Source organism: Lepidochelys olivacea (genome assembly GCF_965140295.1).
Source record: "Lepidochelys olivacea isolate rLepOli2 genome assembly, chromosome: 6".
Classification (NCBI taxonomy): Eukaryota; Metazoa; Chordata; order Testudines; family Cheloniidae; genus Lepidochelys; species Lepidochelys olivacea.
In genome coordinates, this window is record NC_140416.1 from 81488326 (window position 1) to 81511445 (window position 23120).

General features: G+C 39.8%; 1 protein-coding gene across 7 annotated transcripts in view; it reads left to right on the plus strand.

Moving 5' to 3' along the window:
* Positions 1–23120, plus strand: part of NPAS3 (neuronal PAS domain protein 3) — a gene marked incomplete at its 5' end in the record, with an annotated part of 847295 nt that overhangs the window by 758234 nt on the left and 65941 nt on the right. For all 7 annotated transcript variants that reach the window (XM_084632755.1, XM_084632756.1, XM_084632754.1 and 4 more), the window contains one exon: positions 3127–3245. In XM_084632755.1, the coding sequence (XP_084488881.1) occupies positions 3127–3245 (119 nt within the window). The remainder of the gene's footprint in view (positions 1–3126; positions 3246–23120) is intronic.

A 23120-nucleotide genomic window follows, 5' to 3' on the forward strand; every position in this document is an offset into this window, starting at 1 on the left:
GGAGAGGTATGACTTACATTGTTCTATATTGTTTGGTTCTGCTTCATGAAGTCAGTGAGGCTCCATGCAGGTGCAGATGTCCATCCACAGAAAGCTCATTGCAGAATCTGGGCCTTAGTTCATGTGTTCCCCCATTTGGGTCTGGGGGTTTTGCTTGAGTTTTTAATCTGGGTAACACATTAGTACAATATCACAGGTTGCATTTTTATGCTCTCGGAGATAATGTATACATTCCTTCTGGCTTCCATATTCATATTGTCTTCAGTAATAGTTTGGGAAGTACAAGGAATGCAGGATTGTTCTCTTGAACATCACCAATAGAAGCAAAGTAGGACTTTCCCAGATTCTTCCTTTTTTGCACTTCTAAAATGCCAAAAGATCTCTTCGAACATGAAATGTTTTAGATTTTCATTCTGATGGAACCTAGATTGCTATTCTCCATTGATATAATTGGAAAAAATATTACTAAATGGCTCAGTGATTAACATTTAAAATCAACTCTTGGGCATTCACAGTGGCCATATTCCACCATTTATCTCTCTGCAAATCTCACATTGACGTCAGTAGGTGTGTTCTGTGCATGTACCAAGGATAGAATATGTCCCTGTAACTTTTTATCCTACCTTTAAAATACCATATGCATAATGATGATTAACATTATTAAATAACATTGCATGATATAATGTTCACTGAAAGATATGTAGGTTTTATAGATATGTTAAAGGTCAAATAATGTCAAGCTTGTGATACAAGCTCACAGGAACCCAGGAAATGTTCAATGCCAAGGATACTTTACTAAATATAGGTTATTTTGCTTTTCTTCACAAATGTGAATTAAGGATAAAATAGTCTCATCTTTACATGTCTTTGGTATGGTATGTTCATGCCACAGCTTTAGTTTTATTCAGATGCAAGGTTTTGTGTGTTTAATTAACATTACTTCTGTGTGTTTAGGTAATTACCATTACAACACATGGGGACATGTCGTCCTTATTGCCAGTATTAGGGTATAATGCGCTGACTGCAACTACTGCACATGTTAAGCTATTCTAGCATTTCTTCACACAGCAGGAAGCACCCATGCTGTGGTTTCTTAATGTACTCTTAAAACACTATACTGTAGGCAGTAATAATTAATAATGATTCTCATATCACAAGTACTGCTTGTATTCTGGTTGGCCGTTCATTGCTGTATCAGAGCTCCAGTAACCTTGACCCTGAAATACATTTCCTTTTTTTGAAAGTTTCATTCTTAGATGTTGCAAACATGATACTGTTGAGCAGGGCTGAATTTTTTGAGGCCAGGTTTGTGGCATGGATTCTGATGGCTTCACGTATGTTCAGGTCTCTAAGGACCAGCACCAATAAATGTGAAAGAGACAACAGTAGATTGGCGTACTTTTCCATTTCCACCAGGATGAAAAAAAAAAAGCTCTAAATTAAGTCTAACCTTAAATGTATAATCTGTCCTTGGGAGAAAAAAAAGGCTATAGCATCTTCAAGCTCTCAGCATCCCTTACGAGAAAAAATTGGTTCTAAGGGTCTCTGATCTTGTGTTTTAGTAAAATAGAACTGCACGGCTGACTGACAGTTCTGATCTAAAGCATTTACGTTTAAGTTTTGATCTCTCTGCTTTTGATTAAAACTAATGAGCTCATTTAATTCAAAATGGGAATCTCTGATAAGAGAAATAAGGTTGATGTGATTGGATTAGAGGGGCAAATTAAACTCTTAGAGCAGAAGTTTGTGCTTATATAGTGTATTAAAAAGCTGTTGGCGTATTATGGCGTGTTAGATGATGAGAAAAATTTCATAGTAATTCATATTTAATCAGAAGAAATGAAAGTACTAAATATAACATGGCTCTGCTTTTCCCTCGAGTGATAAAGAGCTGTACATTTAAAATGACATCGAATTCATGCTCTCTAAAACAAAAAACCTTAAAAGAGATACTAAAGAAAGGGGCACTCTTGTCAGCAGTTTCATCACAACAGAGTTGAAATGCCATAAATGCAAGAAAACGTGACCACATTAGAACAAGCACAGCACTAGATAATCCTTTGCTTACAAACAAGCAGGGTTTGTAAGTGCTGCATCTCAAATGCTTTTGTAAATACTTGGAATGGTTTTGACCAGAAATTGATCATATTTTCTAAAAGGACAGCAACAAGATATTTTTCTTGATTTTAAACATCTTTTTTTTTATTCATTGTTGCTGATAATAACTCCTTGGAACTGAAATATGTTTCGTTGCCAGTAGTTGTTTGTTGTAGGGTTACTCCAGAAGATTCTGTGAATTATTTGTTAGAAGAAAACATTGCATAGAAGCCTTTGGATTGAAAACCAAAATATTAAAAAGTTGCATGGGGAACACGGTGGTATTATAGTCCCTAAATCTGCATGTATTATTTTATCATACTCAACACACACTGTTTGTTCTTATCTACTATATGTCTTGTGGCTGAGGCATCTGAACACAAAGGTGTGGTCTGTAGTTTCAAAGAGGAAACTTCACTTAATGCTAAATGGACCTTGAAGCCGTTCCATCGTCATTAGTCACTAATATCTAATTATTATTGTTATTATTGCTAATCATAATAGTAGTGCTTTTCATCTGATGGTCACAGGGTGCTTTCTGGGCATTAATTAACCCAAACTAATGGGGAAACTGGGGCATCAAGAGCTGAAGTGTGCCCAAGGTGTCACAGCAAACAAAGTAGGGAAAACGGGGGATAGAACTCTGGATTAGAACTTGTAGATGCCTTTCAGTAGGCAGCCTTGCCTCCCCAATAACACTTATCCTGTCACATAACGTTAAGGAACTTAACAATTAAAAAAAAAAAGCTAGCAGCATAATTGTGAAGGAAAGAGTTAATGAGGCAACTCTGTGTTTAAAATTCTTTGGGGAAAAAAGAACCTGAAAATGAGAGTTACTGTTTGTACATATATTTTTCAATTTTTTTTTTGCTAAATAAGCATTTTGTAAATGAGGTAAATTGATTACAACACTCAGCATCCATCAGTCATTTATTTTTAGCGAGTTCAAGGATTGCACCTGAGAAATAGCTTAGAGGGGCTGTATAAAAATCTAAATCATCTGTGTATGTTTTTTTTTCTATTCCCTAGTGGAATCAACAAGCCCCAGTCTACTAACCACTGACAACACCCTAGAGCGCTCTTTTTTCATCCGAATGAAATCTACTCTGACCAAGCGAGGAGTGCACATCAAATCATCAGGATACAAGGTGAGCTTTGCTCTGTAACCTGAAATATTGACATCTTCAAATTATCCAACCTTATGTCGAATGTACATATTATGTTCATTTTTTCTCCATGCTCACTGTATGTATATTAATAGAAAGGGAATTAAGCATTAATTGTTTAAATTTTCTTCACATTCATTATTAAAATACGGGTGGTACATTTTTCCTTTTTTAGTGCTTTTGCAAATGCACTAAACCTCCATTATACTTGTCTTCATTATGGACAACACTTTTTTTTTTAACACACTCAAAATACTAGTCTTCAAAAGAGTATCAGGAGGGGAGTGTATTAAGCCAAGAAAGTTAAGTTGAAATAATATCTCTGTTAATATTAGAAAATTGCCACGCATAAATGTTTTCAGAATCTTTTTTTCTAGTTAGTTTGACTTTAGGGCATAGCTCAGAATGATCATCATACCAGCTCTTACCAGATGAAATGCTATAGATATTTAATACTTTCCACCATTTAAGCTGAAGTAGACAACAAGCTGCACTGAATGCTCTTCCACTATTTTTCTTATGCTGTCTGCCCATGGGGCAACTGCTGTAAGGGCTGACTTCTTCTCAAGAAACATTACATTGTTGGATTTCTTTCTTTTAAGATGTGAAACTCTCATCCTCCTTAACAACAATTTCATTTTTCTTTAATCATATATAACTCATAGTGCCTATGGCTAGAAATCGCTTTGCTGCACATCAAGGGTATGAGGAAAGCACATTTTTTAGCATTGTCATCTTCTGAGATGAAATATCTCCTCCATTAAATATTGTGGCAAATAACTGAGTGACACTCCAGTACTTAAGGAAGTGGGCCTGAGCATGTTTACATATTTAAAGAAGATGTAAGTATCAGTGATCTTTTTAAAACTTTGAACACTATTTTTTAGTTTAGAGATGGAGTAGAGTAGTTTTGAAGTAGGATGCTTCACTTCATTTGACTAAAAAAAACCTCTCTGTGAATATAACATCAAGGTATTCTACTTAACGATTGAGAATCTCCTGGTGAAAGCATTTTCTTTGAAAGTAAATGAGTTGGCGTCTTTTTGTTGAATGGTGTCTGGATCCGGTGATTTCAAGTGGTTGTTAATGGGATTTAGAGTCTTTCACTCCAAGTCACTGATTTCATAAGGCACCACAAGTTATCATCTGATGGCTGCTTAGTTGTCAACATTTGAATTGATGGTCTCAGTACAATTCGTACTGGGCAGGTTGCCACATCACAGAAAACATTGACACTGGGACCTTTGGTGGCTGTTCTGGGAGGGAGGCAAAGGAATGAATGGATGTGGAAGTTGAACAACCCTCTCAACCTTATGCTACATCTACGCTACTTGCCACTTTTGGTGGCATATAGGGTCGTGTAGCTACATGCCGCAGTGAAAAGCAAGCCATGTGTATATGTCAGTGACAGGCTGTGGCGGTTGAGGGGGGAGGAAGCTGCAGGGAAAGCTTCAGCAGCCAGAGCCTTTCCCCACTTGTTAGAGTCTTTACCTGCAGTGGGGAAGGACTCCAGCAGTGGGGAGCTAGCAGAGCCTTTCCCATCAACCTCCCTATTGCCAGAGTTCTTACTTGCAGTGGGGAAAACCTCCAGCAACAGGGAGTTGCGGGTAGTCTTTCCCTCCAGCAGGAAAATGCTCTAGCAGCAGGGAACTGCCACAGCCCTTTCCTGCTCTTTTGGGCTGCCAGAGTCTTTCCCTGTTGCTGGAGTCTTTTCCTGTGGCAGGGAAAGGTTCTAGCCACTGGGAGACTGCAGGACAGTACACGGGTAAGAATAGCAGTGTAGATGGGGAGCCATGGCTTGGGCAAGTAATGAGTTGTGTAGGGTATGCACTTGGGTAGGTGCCCATACCCTTCAGGTGTGCCTGTACCCTTCTTACTTTAACCCGTGCTGGGGGGTGAGAGCTACTTGAGTCCATACTCTGCACACCGTCAAAAGAATCATGCAGTGTAGATGTAGCCTTAGTCATGCTGCGTCTAGGCTAGGACTCAGTTACGCTGACAGGGAGCTTTCATTGTAGTTGGTTGTGCTGTAATTGGATTGTGAATAAGTAGAAGAATTCACTTTTCAAGATTTTCAATCTGCCATCTTTCACCTGCAGTGAATGTTACAGAATACAGGAAACTGGACTCAAGTGCTGAAGTTTCATCCTTATCTCTCTCCATTTTGGCTGCATTCCTATAATCCTATGTTGGTGTAGGCCCAAATAGGGGACCACATCATCTACTATGGATCAGCAAAACAGGATGGGTCTTTATCTCTGAGTTTACCGTTAAAGTAGATTTATGCCACACTTTTAACATGTTTGAAAGATGTTTGTATAAGAATGTTCTGGTGGGTTGTCTGTTTTGTTTTAAGAAAGAAGAAAAATACACTTTTTTTAGAAGTGTTAAAGTTCAGACAGTTTTTGAAATGCTCACTAGAGCATTTACTCAATAGGAGACACTATAGTTAAGGCTACATTTTAGTCATGGGTATTTTTAGTAAAAGTCATGGACAGATCATGGGCTGTAAACAAAAATTCACAGCCTTTGACCTGTCCATGACTTGTACTATATACCCCTGACTAAATCTTGGGGGGGGGGCATGTCGTGGGTGCACGGGAGTGGCCAGGGCGTGCCCAGAGCCCTCACCCTCTCCCACACACCAACCCCCAGCCCTGAGCCCTCTCCGACACCCAAACTCCTGCTGCTGCTGGGGGTGGGGGCGGTGGCCCAAGACTGTTTCAGCAGCAACTGGTGTGGCTAGCCCAGGGGCTGCCTGAGCTGCTCAGGTGGCCCCCAGGCCAGCTGCACTGGCTGCTGCAGAAGTCATGGAGGTCCCGGGAAGTTACTTGCAGACTTAACTATAGTCCATCATATAAATACAGATTTAGCGTCTCTTTAAAGAGCTGCTGGCATCTCTTGGAAACTTTTCAAACCATAATTGTGATGTTGCAGACAGAGGATTTTGTTTGCAGGTGAGAAATAAGGAGAAAAGAGCAAATGAACTTTGAGTAACTCTTTTTCATGCAATGTTTCCTAGAATAAAGACGGGAGAATAGGGTACATGAATATTGACAAAATTGTCTCTAAATAAAATGTTTGTCAATTTTTTCCATGATGTGTCACCAAGTTAGCATATAAATAGTGGGCCAAATTCTCAGCTGGTATAAATCGGCATAGCTGCATTAGCCCATGATGTCTTGGAGGATTATATAACTGATGTGATTTGGTGGACAAAGAGAAGTCACTTGTGACCTGCCATTTTAATTCTATTTCAGTTGCTTTTTAAAAAAGTAGATGTTGCTATTGTAGATCATAACAAGTCCTTTGGAACGATAGCTGTCCAGAGCATCAGTGACCCCTAATGAAATGGTGTATTAACAGCAGGAAAAGTATATCATGTACATTTTTAAATCAACATCAGACCTTTTTTATTTAAATATAATTCTCAATTTTTGTAATTTATATCCAAATATAAAAAACACATCAGCCTTTGTTATTAAACCTGCCAAGAAGAATAAAATTGAACTGCTCTAGTGAGTGCCAATGACACTTACAGGAAAGCTTCCATCTTCTTCATTGGCCCTCAGAAATCCAATGGTAGACCAGAGTCAAGCCCTCCAGAACCTTTTTGGGTACAGGCATGTTTTATTAAAATAAACAGAAAGGACAAAGAGCCTTGTGCAACAGATAGGCAACTAAAAAATAAGGTACACAAAGGAAGGAGTGCTATCCAAATTGCACGGCAGCTGTGGACATACCACAAAGAAAAGACACATGGCTGCCCCCAGTATGAAAAAGTAGTGCAGCACAGCAAGGCACACAGCGAAGTTCTGTGCCATGAGACAACGTGGGATCCCTCGGTAAGTCCTGCTGCTCTAAAGGCTAACTCAAGAAATGGCTTCTTTAGACAGTAAGTGAATCAGATGATCCATGAGGTGCTTGGCCAGTCCTCACAATGGGAGAGCCCCTGCTTCAGAAGAAAACTGCGTAAGATTGAGAACAGGTCAGAAAATGAGATTGCTGAATCAGTTGGATTGATCTAGTCCATCGCCCTTTAGGACAGATTTAATTAGGCCTAAATTATCACTATAGATGAAAGCCTCGTCTCTTGTTCCTTAAATCATGTTCATCTAAACAGCTGTATTTATCTAGAATAGGGAAATCATTACATGATTCATCTGACCCCTCCTCCCCATTCTCTTTTCAGTGTGTTCCATCTTCCTTCTTTTCCTGAATGGCGCTTCGCCCATGCTTATGCTGGGAGCTTATAGGGAAAGATTGTACATGCATTGTTGTATATCTATTTTATTTCCAGGAAGTAAACCAAAAACACATAAGAGTAAAGCAAGAAGGCATGTAGTCAGCTGACAAAACATAATGAAAACAAATAAAAAGAAACAATGATAATGTTTCAATTCACTACAAACCTCAGGATTTATTACTGTTACAGCTGTTATCTAAGATACATGATGCCAAGGCTTACTGTGCTTCTCATTGCTAAAAATATATCACTTTATCTTTTTTCTGCCTTCTTTCATCAATATAAAGAGACTTACGGTTTTTTGGATTTTCTTTCCATTTTATCTGCTTCCCTCTTTGTTTTCCTCTGGGGCGGGGGGCGGAGTGGGAATGCCTCATCTGTCTACTAAATACTCAGACCTGAGTTCAGAGTTTATATTCTATTTTTAGACATGTATCAAAGCCAGTTTTAATTGAAGACCACACTTAAGTCAAATGATATGTTTCCTGATCCACTGTGATACGTTGTGATGATCAGGATCTAATACCTCTGCACCTCTCAGTATACTAGGCACTTCACAGGGAATGGGGCAGAGGTGGGAGCATGTCCCCATCCTCCTGCCCAACAGCCTGCAGGGCAGGCCAGCCTAAAGGATGATACAGCCTGTACGGTCACATTGCATACTTGATCACTCTGTATATAAAAATAATTTTGAAAAACATATACCTGAAAACCTGAAAAAAATGTTTGAAAGTCTGTAAAAGTATTTACACAAATTAGTCTTTGTGGTCTAAGTTAATTACTTTTTTCTATTGTTCAATGCTGATTTTCTACACACTAGTTTATAATTACACATTTACACACATGTTCTCTATTGTGAAGACTCTATTAAAGTCATAGTAAATTTGGCAGCCAGTTGCATATTGATGTTAGTGCTTGAAATCCAAACGTCCTGTAGAATTTAGATTCACATTCAGAGTTCTCATAATGGCAGAACATTTTCTTGGGACTCCTGATTTTTTTTCTGAGTTCTGGTTTACCTCAGTTTAATGTTTTTGGCTATGTTTACACTACCATGGGATCGATGCTGCTCCAATAGATGCACTAGGGGTCGATTTAGCGGGTCTAGTGAAGACCCGCTAAATCGATGGCATTGCGCTCTCCGATCGACTCCGGTACTCCCATCAACCATCTCCCATCAACCCAGCTTGGTGTAGACACCGTGGTAAGTCGACCTAAGTTACGCTACTCCAGCTACATGATTTAGGGAGTTAGATGCCTTTTGAAAAATCTCACCTTTAAAGTTTTAGATCTTTATCTGCAAGATGTCTGTACTCTAGAACTGGGTTGCAGTAGATCCTAATCAGGTGGGGAAGGCCTGCTTCTTTTTTAAAGGCCCACCAGGAGGTGTTCTACTGTGGACTTTGAGCCATCCTGCTCTGCATCAGCAGCTGGCTCTACTACTGAAACCATTTCTGACACCACTTTGATTTTTAAACACTTATGGAGCAGCATAATCATGGAAGGCCAGAATTTACTCCATATATTCTTATTTATTTTTAATTGAATTAAAAGATTTAAATGAACCATAAATGGTCATGATTGCTGAGTTTGTATTGGCTGGCTAGAACAAGTGCACCCGTTGCTTGCTTCCAGACATCTCTTTCTGAATCTTTAGAACCAAAGACCAAAATGTTAATATTCAGTAGCCTGATTTTTAAGGGGAGCTGATCACTACAGCTATCACTGACTTCACTGGAAGTTTTGGCTGTGCAACACTCATGAAAATCAGACCACTTTTATTGTGGTATCCAAGTATGGATTTAAGTTTAAGCAATCAGGTTTGAACAGTTTGGCCTACATTCTTTACTTCTCTTTCATTATTTTGTTCCTGAATCCTTTTCATTTTTGGATCTCACTGATGAATTTTTGTCAGGCTTTCTTATCTTTCCTGATCAGATGGGGCATGACCTTTCTATACAAGAAGCAAACTGTAGAAGTCAAAATTTCATCACAAGGCTCCAGCCACACCACCTTGAGTCACACTAACCCAGGGAAGGAGGAATAAGAAACCAACATCAGGAAACATACGCAGACAATTTTCTAAATGTCAGCACATACATATCCCATTTTCTTCAGCAATGAGGAGACTCAAAGGTAATTTGTCAGAGAGGAAGAACTGATCTAATATTTGCCCATGTAAATTGATGACCTTTAGCCAAAAGGAAGCTTGTCTGTTAGTAAGAATGCAACATTTTTAGAAAAGAACACAACACTAACATGCCAATCTGAGCTTTATGATGTGTCTTCCTGTAAATATACCATTATGGTGGAGAAAGGATGATCTTGGGACTAGGATAATCTGGGTTGATTGCCTGGCTCTGCTATAGAATGGCTGCAATATCTTGGGTAAGTCATAGGGCCATTTTTAAAAAAGAACTCAGTTCCTATTTAAGCACCTAAATAAAGTGGACAGATTTTCAAAAAGTACATAGCACCTGCCAGCTCCCATTGTTGTCAAGTTCTTATTCTAAATGCTGAGCACTTTGGAAATGGAAATGCCAACACCTCTCTACCTCACAGAGATATTGAGAGGATGCATTAATTAATGTGTGAGATGCTCAAATATATGGTGATATGGACCATGTAACAAGGGAGCTAGATACTCTTATGTAAAAGGCCTTTTCAGTAGCAGTCAGTGGAAACTGGAGAGACTCAGGCTTTGATCACTGACCCAGACTTCCTCATGATGACTTCAGATGCAATATTCCTGATACCTAAATCATTGGTTCTCCTGAGAATTGTCTTAAATTTTCATACAGCCTTTGAGTTATGACTGCAGGTGCAATACATTCCATACTGTGTAAATGGAGGCTGGCTTAGCTAAAAGAGAACTAAAATATTAAGTTAAGCAAACTCAGTCTTTCTGAGAGATCAGTTATTTCCACCCGTAAATCCACTTCTCATAGCATAAACAGCTACAGAGAATATCATCACAAATTTAGCAACAAGGGGCCCTGCTTTTTGTCACACAGCATCTTAAATCTGGAGCTAACTCCATTAAAGTAAGTGAGGTTATATTGGTGTAAAACAAGTGTGAGATTAGCAGTCAGTCCTGTACATATTAAAATATTCCAGAAAGAAGAAGAGAGCTTAATTATGGTATTCTTTAAGAAGGACCACAGACTACAGCATATGTGCAGCACGTTCATTTTAAGGGATAGCTCAGTGGTTTGAGCATTGGTCTGCTAAACCCAGGGTTAAGAATTCAATCCTTGAGGGGGCCATTTAGGGATCTGGGGCAAAAAAAATGGGGATTGGTCCTGTTTTGAGCAGGGGGTTGAACTCCTGAGGTCCCTTCCAACCCTGTTATTCTATGATTCTATGAACTACAGTCACCTGGATTTTTTTATTGTATAGGGGAATATGCATGTGAGTTATTTGAACAGTTATGTGAATTTTAAACACATAAGTGAATGTTTTGTAAGTTTGTAAGGAAGGAACTTAGATACATACACAGGGGTATATCCTATCATTTGCTGTGCTGATAAGTAGAGAGCAGTGGAAAGAGAATGGTGGCATTCTCTTCTCACCACAAAAATAACCAGACACAATACCTCATGGCACATAGCGTGTGCTAGGAGAAATCCCTAGATTGCACCATGTTCTCAAAGGGGAAGGGTCTGTTGAAACAAAGGTGTATTCAGTTTCCAAAGCTGACTAGCATATCCACTGCTATCATCAGCCAGTGAGTGATTATTGGCAGTGGATCAACATGCTCAGTAGAGCAGCCATATGAGCCCCACAGTGCTTGTGAGGGTCTGCCTACCAGTCTGGCAGGATTTCTTGTGCAGAAGATACTCCTGCTAACACCCCTGCTCATTCTTGCTGCTCTGCTTAGCTAGTGTCAGTGGGGGGTTTGGCCCACTTCCCTTTCCCCATGTAAATATTTTCTAAAGTGTTCTGCTGTGTGTGTCCCTTTTTAGCCAACCCCACAACATCTCACAGTGGCTCAGTGTTCAGAGAATCGTAGGACTGGAAGGTCCTGAGAGATCTTCTAGTCCAGTCCCCTGCGTTTAGCACTACCATGTTGCCATCCATAGTAGGCTAGGAAAAAACAAGGAGTTGACAGATTGAAATGATGTAACTGATGCTAAGCTAGTGTGGAAGACCACCACGTGTCTGTTCCTTTCTGCAGAAACAGTTCATCTTTCCCCAAGTGGTGGTAATATTTTATTCAGCTAGCAATAGTAAGCCAGATTCAAACCCTGTTGTACACAGGTGAAAATGAACTGAATTTCATGGAGTTGTATCTGCTGCTAGCAGGACTGAATTCAGCTCAATACCTGTATGTCTGAGTGAGAACATTCATTTCTCGGTTTCTGCATGTCACCCAGATCTGATAAAATAAAGTTAGCAATGGCTGATTAGGAAACATAAAGCTCATGATCTATAATCACAGTGTCTTCTTTTAATAGATATAGTAAGTAAAATATCTGATGTTAGCTATGCTTCTCCTCCCATTTGCACCCATTTTACTCCAATGTAATACCATTGGCTTCAGTGGAGCTATTCCTGATTTACACGGGTGTAAGTAAGAAGACAGTCAGGCTTCTTGCAGATAATTTAACAGTGATGTTTTAGTGTTCTTCTGAAAGTCAGGTGAACTGCAGGATAAAAAGACTATCTCCAGAAGAAGGATCTATAATTATATCAGAGTGTGTCTGAAATATTGTGCATCTATAAATGTAATTATATTGTTGTAAGACTAAATGTAATTGTTTCCATTTGAGTGTTGAAACAAGAACCTTGTTTTTCACCCTAAACTAACTGCTTCCCTCATGCGTTGACTTTCATATGCCCAGGCAAACATGCCTTCATTTTTCTTTTAAATTTTTCGTACAGTTGGAGGATAAGAACTGGCGGGGAACAGTACGGTACCCCATGATATGTAAACATTTATCCAAAATATAATAGATCATCTTTGAGCAACAATACATTATAATAGTGAAAAGAATAAGCTTGTATGACCACGTGTGCCTTCTCCCTATTGTCTTCTAGCCCTTATAAATAACAAGTGGCTATGGATGGGACTGGAATAGACGACAGCTGAAACCCAAGTTTCCAGGAAATCAGCTCCTCTATGGAGGAAGCTGCCCCTTGTAGCACCAGTGAGTGGAAGTAACTGAGAGATCTGAACAGCTCCATCTTCTTTTCCTGGTGAAGCTAAATGAAGATGTGATGAATTAGGGGAATGACTGATTTGGTATTTAGGTGTAAAATATGACAAGGTCCTGACATGTTATGAAATTGGGTGTGGGTGTGTGTATTTGGAGTTTGTAGGACTGTTTAGCTAGAGGGAGGCAAAAAAACACAAGACCAAATTTTAAAAAGGAAGCATTTTTCATTGTTTCCTTTACATCATTTAGTAAATATTTTACTACGAAAATTACTTGGAAAATTCTGAATAAATATCTTCTGAAGAAAGTTATTCAACAAACTTGAAGACTCTAGTCAGTTAATAATGTCTGCTTGTCCCTGACATTTGCACAGGAGCTTCACAGGGAAGGACCCCACCAATCTCCTCATTCCCATGCACTTAGCACAGCTGCCAGGGACAACTGCAGGTCCTGAACTCGAGGGAGGGCAGGGATTGTGCAGGAAGAAGATAAAGCCATGGCCCTTCCTCCCTCCTTCCACATTAGCCCATGGAGAGGTCCAGGGTGCTGGGAGACAATTCTCCTTTCTGAGGCAAGGGGGTGGTATAGCACCCCCTACTGAGGCCAATGGGTAAATGTAATAATCTAGTTAATTGTATCATTTAATATAGACCTTACTATAAATAAATAGCACATTCTGAATGGCGTCTGATTACCTGATTAGGACTAAGATTGTGCAACCATACAATTACATAACTACACAGGCTGGGACTCATTAGTAAATTTGCCATTTTTGAAATCATATGTCCTTCAAAGTGAAAAAATAGTAGAGAAAATACCTTTAATGAAGAGTTTTCATGCTCATTTAAGGTATCTTAAATAATAATGAATCCATTCACTGTTTGTAATTTTTTCTTCACTGTTCTTACCATTTTCCTGATACAAATACATAATGTGATATGTTCGGCATCCACATCTCCAACAAGAGCAGGCCTCTTCTTTGTTAGTTTCATGAAAGCTATCCTGGTTGAAGACATGTAGCCTGTTTGGTGTGCTGTCTGTCCATGTGACAATCCTTCATGCTTTGTTTTTGCTGTAACAGATCCATTTTTTCTCTGTCATTGGACAGCGATGTTGTAAACACTGAATGGCCCCACCACATTAAGGAGAAGCTGGAAAGCATCATTACCTCTTACCGTTTATTTTTACCAACGTTTCTTCTCTAGTTTCTAAAATTTTTTGTTATTTTGTACACAGGTTCTCACCTGCATCATAGAATATCAGGGTTGGAAGGGACCTCAGGAGGTCATCTAGTCCAACCCCCTGCTCAAAGCTGGACCAATCCCCAACTAAATCATCCCAGCCAGGACTTTGTCAAGCCTGACCTTAAAAACTTGTAAGGAATGAGATTCCACCACCTCCCTAGGTAACGCATTCCAGTGTTTCACCACTCTCCTAGTGAAAAAGTTTTTCCTAATATCCAACCTAAACCTCCCCCACTGCATCTTGAGACCATTACTCCTTGTTCTGTCATCTGCTGCCACTGAGAACAGTCCAGATCCATCCTCTTTGGAACCCCCTTTCAGGTAGTTGAAAGCAGCTATCAAATCCCCCCTCATTCTTCTCTTCCGCAGACTAAACAATCCCAGTTCCCTCAGCCTCTCCTCATAAGTCATGTGTTCCAGTCCCCTAATCATTTTTGTTGCCCTCCACTGGACTCTTTCCAATTTTTCCACATCCTTCTTGTAGTGTGGGCCCCAAAACTGGACGCAGTACTCCAGATGAGGCCTCACCAATGTCAAATATAGGGGAACAATCACATCCCTTGATCTGCTGGCAATGCCCCTACTTATACATCCCAAAATGCCATTGGCCTTCTTGTTAACAACGGCACACTCATCATCATCATGTCATTATTGTTTTATTGCCTAATCTTCAGTATTCATCGCCTTCATTATATTAATGAATTTATCCTTGAAACGCCCCTCTCTGTTAGGAAAAATATTCAACCCATTTTATGGATGAAGCACAGAGAGATTAAGTGACTCACCCAAGATCACACGTAAAGCTGTGACAGAACCAGGAGTTGAACCCAGATCTTCTAAATTCCAGTTCAGTGCTTTAACCCTAGCCCATCCTTAAGCCTATTGTTAGTGTACTGCCAGATCTTCTTCCGTGCTCCTGGAACTGATAGTTCAGCTCCTGTAATTGGTACTTCACTTGTTTTGATTGCCGACCTGTTAAAATGAAATGCCAAATAATAAACCATTAAACCCAGCAGTGTGAAGTTTACTAGAACTCTCATGGGGAACACTGGAGAGGACTTGTGTAGTTCTCCTCGCAGAACAGCCATGAAGAGAAGAGACAAAAGGGAGGGGAAAGCCATCTTTATTCTGGAGGCCAATATGGGAGAAAATATAGGTCTGCCTGCCAGCAGGGGAGGGAGAGGGAGAGGAAGAGGAAAGGGACAAGGAGAAGAGGCTTTCCCCTTTTCAAGCAAGCAAGCAGGATCCAGTACTGTCTTACTTCCATGTGGAGGGGTGGATTGTAATTTCATGGGATGTGTTGTGATGTTGGCCTGTTGAGCTTTCGCCCACCAAGTAAATGACAGTCCTAAGGAGAAGAAGAAGGCCCATATTTGAACAGAGATGCCAAAGAGAACATAGAATAATACTCACCAAGTCTGTTCTTTTTATATAAATGAATATTTTATTAATGTTATCAATAGTTTTTCACAACTGTAATATATTTTCCAACTCCAAAGAGGTACCGGCTTTAGAATCTATCTGGCTCCTACATTCTATCGATACTGTGTGCGAAATGGGACTTCCAGCTTATAGCCAGCAGTTCAAATTGACCGGTGTTCTGTTTCCATGGCTCCTGGCTCTGTGTCAGATCCTTGATACACTAAATAAAAGTAAATGTTTTCTTCAGGAAAAAACGCTAAATATTAAATCACAATTAAGTATTGTGTAAAATGTATATGTATGAAAATATTGGGATAAAGGGCCTGATTCAGCACTGCCTTGCCCCTTATGTAGCTACTTTCACCTGGGCAAAGAGAGTGAAAAATGGCAACACATCTGAATTCTCCATTCACTCACAAGGATATTTTGCGCCATTGTTCATTAACTTTTTACATGTGTAAATGGCAACAAAAGGCACAAGGTCCAGAGTTTTTTGTAATCCAGCTTTGCTTATTAGAAATAATAATATTTAGCATTCATAGACAGCAATTTTGCCCTGTGGATCTTGAGTTGGTTTAAAAAGATGTGAATGCATTGTTATTCCCATTTTACAGATGGGGAAACTAAAGCACAGAAGGTGATTTTCTCAGTATCACACATGAAGCCACTGGCAGAGTACAGAGAACCACTATCTGATACCCTGATCCTCTGGGTTTGTAGCTTTATCCGGGTGCAGTGACTTGTGTACAGGGGATACACTTGAATGCTGCTGCTGCCTTTCTTAGAGAGAAACTTGTCCACTAGTTGTTTTAGCTCTATCCATATATTTCAGATTGGATTTTCTTCATATCCAGATGTCCATTTCTCCATTTATCTAGGGTTGTTTGAAACATGGCCCTTAAAGAAAAAAAATAAAGAAAAGTGGTTATTCTGCCATTTCTAAATTCTGAGGTACTTTCCCTTTATTTATTCTATTAACTATAAGTTTTGTACAATCATAGGAGCAAAGGAATATTGTATTCTGAGGTTTGGAGTAAACCTATCTTAACCTATAGAGAAGGCACAATGTAGATGTTTGGTTGTAATGATTTCAGTGTCTCCCTTTTACAGCATCATTAGGAAGCCCTCATTCTAATAATAATAATTCCCTTTTGACATCATGGAGGTAAAAAGAAATCATCGCTGACATCAAAAATGAGGTAATATTTCAGCAGTATTATTCCACTGAAGATAAAATGGAAGTCTTTATTATTCCCAGTGCTTTTAAAGAAAGCTGAGCAAGGCTTATACTGACCCTGGAGCTTATACATTTTAATACATCTATAACCAGTATGAAAAAAGTAATTTTAATTATTACTATATTTTTAACATAGCTCTTCCTAAAAACCAACCATTTTGTGACTGGTTAAAAGAAATCAGTTTTTGGTAATAATTGTGGAAGACCAAGGCTTTCTTAATTTCCACCAACACCTGGGAAACAAGAAAATAAAAAACAACCCAGTATGTTACAACCAAGGATAATTTTTCACCCAAATGTAATTGTAGAACTGGTATTCCAGAGTCCATGTAGAATGTATACAGAGGTCTGAGCTCTGAGTTGGTGGCTTATTACATGTTTTTATGAATAGGTATTTCATTCTCTCTTGGAACATCTTGTGCACATTTCTGTATGAATTGTTTGTCATTAAAAGGACACTGATAAGGGCTCTTTCATCACTTGTAAACCATATGTTTTACACTTTTGTTTGTAAAATCACTTGGGAAACTTCTAGCTGAGATTGGATTCTTTACTACCCCACCCCACCCCCACTCACAGTGGCTGTTATACTATTTGCCCTTTTCCTTAGGGGGCTGCAAAGGAATTTTTCCCACACCCCAGATTGGCCAAGGCATGGTGGGTTTTTCCACCTTCCCAGAGCAGGCCTGAGCCCCCGTGGGGTGGAGTAGAAGGATAGGTTATAATGTCTTAATTGAGAACATAAAATTTGGGGCAGATGTCCAGTGCAGGTGCTCGGTATGGAAGGGATATGGTTATCAGATAAAATGGACTGGAAAAGGATTTGAAGGAAATCATCTCTTATGGGAGATAAGTAAGGCATGTTTGGGTCTCCTACATTTCAGGCATCACCCCCCTCTTTTCCTAGCCCCCTTTAAGGAGCTATGGAAGGGAGTTTGGGGCTCTTATGTCAGGAATGGCGAGGAATCATCCACCCTTCCTTGTATAGCTCCCCCTTCACCTCATATGAGCTGAAATTCTTTGGATTTCAATAGAAACAAGTCTTATTTTATGTACAAATAGTTTGGATTTTTTCCTCAAGAATTTTTGCGTGCATGAATTGAATGCTTAATTACATTTCCTGTAAACTGAACACGTCTTTCCACTTTTGAAACTTTTTGCAGTGTCTGTGCATGTTTTATCACTGTATCAAAGATAATATGAAACACGAGTGTATCTTGTTGAAACCCATTAGCTGAGTTGGTTTTTATTTTCCCTGCTCAAGTGATCAGAGATTTCCTTTTTACCAAATAATAGAATACTAGAAGAAGTTGTATATCTACAAAAGTCATGTAGATTAGTTCAGTGCTCTTTCACCCCTCTGTCTGAATCTAAGATTTCTGTAAAAGTAGGCCCTTGTTTTAAATCAATTCCCAGGAAAACCTTCCATCTAGTCTGTCTTTTTTCATTACCACATAGAGAGTAAGGAAAGGGGAACTGGACAAAGTGTTTTCTGCATGTGCTGAAGAAGCAAAGAGCTGATGCACAATAAACAACATGCATTATGGGTTCTTTTCAGTCACTTTATAGTTAGATGCATTCATAAATTTTGATACGGTTGTAAGAAGCAGACTTTGATGGTACAAAACTCACAGAAGAGCTTTAGATCACTGGAGCAACCACAGATGAAGTTTATGTTGACAATTTATCAGCTCTTCTCCGTCAAGGAAAATTGTTTTTTAGTGCCTGCCTATTAGCAATCACATGCATATTATGAAACTGAGTTTTGGGGAGGACAGCCTGCCATCTATCTTTTCTATAGTTTTTTGCAATGCATCAAGCTAAAGTTAAAACTTTCTGTGTTTCAGAATTATGTAAAATACACTATGTCCATAACGTAGACACTTAGAAAGAAAAATAGACTAAATACCAATGTAAATCTTAACTTACAGACTTTATAAACGTACAACTTTTGATGGCATACTTAATATATTATCTTTGAGTACTCTTCATATTTTGCATGCACCACAACATCAGCCAGTAAGCTAGTTCTCTTATTTCAGTGTTGCTGAACTATTAATTCATATCTCAAGAAGTGTTAAAGTGTTTTCTTAACCAGGCCTGTATGAATTTTATTTTTGTAATATCAAGCTGCTAAGGACTGATGTGGAAAATGAAAAAGATGTGTTTAATTTGTCTTCTGTGTTCCAATAAGCAAAGATTTTAATCAATAATATTGTTTTCCTGGAACAATACCTGCCTCAGAGAAAATCTGCTGTGTAGCTGTCAGGATTACACCTCCTCAAAATATGCCTGTGATGATTCTTTTAAATTGATAAAAACAGTGCACTCTGCTATGTAGAAGGATTGCTGAAAAGAATATTCCCCGGCCCTTTCATGTGTAACAGCGCTTGTGTGGCAGTACATTTATTGTGCTATAAATTCCATCACTGATTTTGGCCAGTTCAGATTGATTCTGCAGTAACTGTAAGTAATGAACCTTACAGACAGAGCCAAAGGGAGGAAAAAAGGCAAGCCAATAAACTTCTGGCTGTAGGAATACAAATTGTAGAGTTCATTTAGCTGCAGTTTTTATCAGATCATGCAGCCAATACCTCACAAAACAAGAAAATATATCCAACAAAATATCCAGTGCCATAGCCCTGCCTTGCTTTAAATTTAGTAGCTAAACTGGGCACTTAATTATTGAAAGCACATTTTTGTACCAAGTGTCCTATGGGTTTCACGTCAGATTTGAAGAAATTGAAATATAAATAAAAGTGTGGCAGAAGCATATTCTACAGGTGACCGGGCCAAATCCTGCTCCATTTCACACCTTGTCCAGCTCCAGTAAGGCCAGGCATCAGTGGGATTTCATGGACTATAAATTAGCATGGAATTCTGGCCTATTGGCATAATTATTAATTCACAAGATCTAAACATTTAAATGCCACCGTAATTTCTAAGATTGTGTTTCCCTTTTCTTACTGAAAAGTCCTACAGAACTGAATGAGAAAAAATGATATCCTTTTTATTGGTTATTTTTTAACCATCCCATAGAATTGATTGCAGAAATTATATCCTTGCTAAAGAATTCTTTAGGCTAGTTTTTTTTTAAAAAAAAAACTATAAAAAGGATATCATGCTCAGTGAAGGGGTTTAGAGTAATTTCTATACAATCTTATTGCATTCCATAGAATGCTATAGATCTCATCCTATTAAACTAAACTAAACTAAAATAGAAGTTTTCCATAATGGTTTTAACAGATTCCATGATCATGTAGACTCTGATTCTACAAACCATGTGTGCTTAGCAGTAAACACATGAGAAGCCCCACTGAAGTCAATGGGCTACTCACATGATAAAAGTTAAGCACATGAAAAAGTGTTTGCAAGATCTGCCCTAAGTCAGTTTGGAAAGAGGTGGGGCCTAGATCCTCAAAAGTATTTAGGCACCTAACTCCTATTGAAATCAGTGGCGGCTAGGCACCTAAATACCTTTGACAATCTGTGATATCCTATAATAAAATTCTCTTGATATAGTTGTCAGCAACTTTACACGAGGAAGTAAGGTGCATATTTTAGTCTCTGTGAAAAGGTATGTCTGGTTTCATGTATGTACATAAGTCATGGCTTGCATACTCATATACCTTACAGTATGTGCATGAGGAGTGGAGTGCACTTGTCAGGTGTGCACAAAAGCACTGATTTGTTTTGCACATGCACTTTTGAAGATTTGTGCCTAACAGTACAATTCAAATGATTTTTCTGAAAGTATCTGTTGATTCTGAGGTTTTACATGGTCATTCTGAGTGCAAGGTACTTGAGGCTAAACTTCCTTAGGTCACAGAGAAACTCTTTGTCTATAGCATTCTCCCTACCTCTCTCTTCTATATGATTTTACTTTATTAATGCACAGGGCCAGGAAACAGGAATGTTTGTAGCAATCTGCATGGAACTTGGAAGGGAGGACACAGGTTGCATGAGGTAGGAGTTTGGAGGAAGCACCAACAAGCCAGTCTGTGTTCACATGGCTGGGAATGATAAGTTGCAGATGGAGCAGCTCTATAAATAGTTGCTTTAATAAACAGACCATTTAGTTCAACAAGGCTGGAATCCTCTCATGCTATTAGCCACAACATGGTGTACGAACCAGTCCTGGTCACCTAGTCAATATTATCAATTCAAAGCATTAAAAAATAGTGAGTCCCCCCCACCCTCCATAAAATCATGATATTGGGTTAAAAATCATGAGATGTTAAAAATAATAATCATAGAGGATCCGGGTTGGAGGAGACCTGAAGAGGTCATCTAGTCCAACCCCCTTCTCAAAGCAGGACCAGTCCCCAACTAAATCATCCCCGCCAGGGCTTTGTCAAGCCAGGCTTTAAAAACCTCTAAATAGGAGCTGGATGTCAGCTCAGTACCTAAAAATTAGGCCACTTTTATTTAGGTGTCTAAATATAGATTTAGATGTCATAGAATCATAGACTATCAGGGCTGGAAGGGACCTCAGGAGATCATCTAGTCCAACCCCTTCTCAAAGCAGGACCAATCCCCAACTAAATCATCCCAGCCAGGGCTTTGTCAAGCCTGACCTTAAAAACTTCTAAGGAAGGAGATTCCACCACCTCCCTAGGTAACGCATTCCAGCGCTTCACCACCCTCCTAGTGAAAAAGTTTTTCCTAATATCCAACCTAAACCTCTCCCACTGCAACTTGAGACCATTATTCCTTGTTCTGTCATCTGCTACCACTGAGAACAGCCTAGCTCCATCCTCTTTGGAACCCCCCTTCAGGTAGTTGAAGGCTGCTATCAAATCCTCCCTTTACTCTTCTCTTCTTCAGACTAAATAAGCCCAGTTCCCTCAACCTCTCCTCATAACTCATATGCCCCAGTCCCCTAATCATTTTTGTTGCCCTCCACTGGACTCTCTCCAATTTGTCCACATCCTTCTTGTAGTGGGGGCCCCCAAATTGGACACAATACTCCAGATGTGGCCTCACCAGTGCTGAATAGAGGGGAATAATCACTGCCCTCGATCTGCTGGCAGTGCTCCTACTAATGCAGCACAATATGCTATTAGCCTTCTTGGCAACAAGGGCACACTGCTGAGTCATCCCACTTTCATCCACTGTAATCCCGAAGTCATTTTCTGCAGAACTGCCGCTTAGCCAGTCAGTCCCCAGCCTGTAGCAGTGCCTGAGAGTCTTCCGTCCGAAGTGCAGGACTTTGCACTTGTCCTTGTTGAACCTCATCAGATTTCTTTTGGCCCAATCCTCCAATCTGTCTAGGTCACTCTGGACCCTATCCCTACCCTCCACCGTATCTACCTCTCCCCCAGCTTAATGTCATCTGCTGTCTTGCTGAGGGGGCAATCCATCCCGTCATCCAGATCATTAATGAAGATGTTGAACAAAACTGGCCCCAGGACCGACTTCTGGGGCACTCTGTTTGATACCAGCTGCCAACTAGACATCGAGCCATTGATCACTATCCATTGAGCCCGATGATCTCGCCAGCTTTCTATCCACCTTATAGTCCATTCATCCAATCCATACTTCTTTAACTTGCTAGCAAGAATACTGTGGGAGACCGTATCAATAGCTTTGCTAAAGTCAAGATATATTACGACCACCACTTTCCCCATATCCACAGAGCCAGATATCACATCATAGAAGGCAATCAGATTGGTCAGGCATGACTTGCCCTTGGTGAATCCATGTTGACTGTTCCTGATCTCCTTCCTCTCCTCCAAGTGCTTCAGAATGGATTCCTTGAGGACCTGGTCCATGATTTTTCCAGAGACTGAGGTGAGGCTGACCGGTCTGTAGTTCCCCGGATTCTCTTTCTTCCCTTTTTTAAAACGGGGCACTATATTTGCCTTTTTCCAATCGTCCGGGACCTCCCCCGATCGCCACGAGTTTTCAAAGATAATGGCCAATGACTCTGCAATCACATCAGCCAACTCCCTCAGCACCCTTGGATGCATTAGATCTGGCCCCATGGACTTGTGCATGGCCAGCTTTTCTAAATAGTCCTGAACCTGTTCTTTCACCACTGAGGACTGCTCACCTCCCCCCATTACTGTGCTGCCCAGTTCAGCAGTCTGGGAGCTGACCTTGTCTGTGATACATGTATGGATCTTTTTACTTCCTTTTGGTTTCTGAGCATTCAGAGTTACACCTGGATTACCTTTTTCAATCTTTTCTTCACAAACATGAGGGATAAATGCTTGGGTATTTTAATAAAAGTTGAGACTCTCATGTAATAACAAGACACCAAGGACTGGGGCTTTACATAAAACACCACATATTGCAAGATCCGAAATAAAATCATGAGTTATTAACAGTGCCTATTCCTCTCCACTTCCTGCTCCACTCTGTTACACTGAGAGGCACAGTGAGGATGAGGAACCAGCAGAGAGAGCAGTGAGAATGGGAAGTAAAGGAGCAGGAAGCCTTGGATGCCTGCTTGGAACTCTAGGAATAGCCTCTGAAATCCAGGAAGAGCAGCTGAAGGAGAAACGTTGCTCACTGCCTTCCTTAGAAGTAAACATTTCAGCCAGC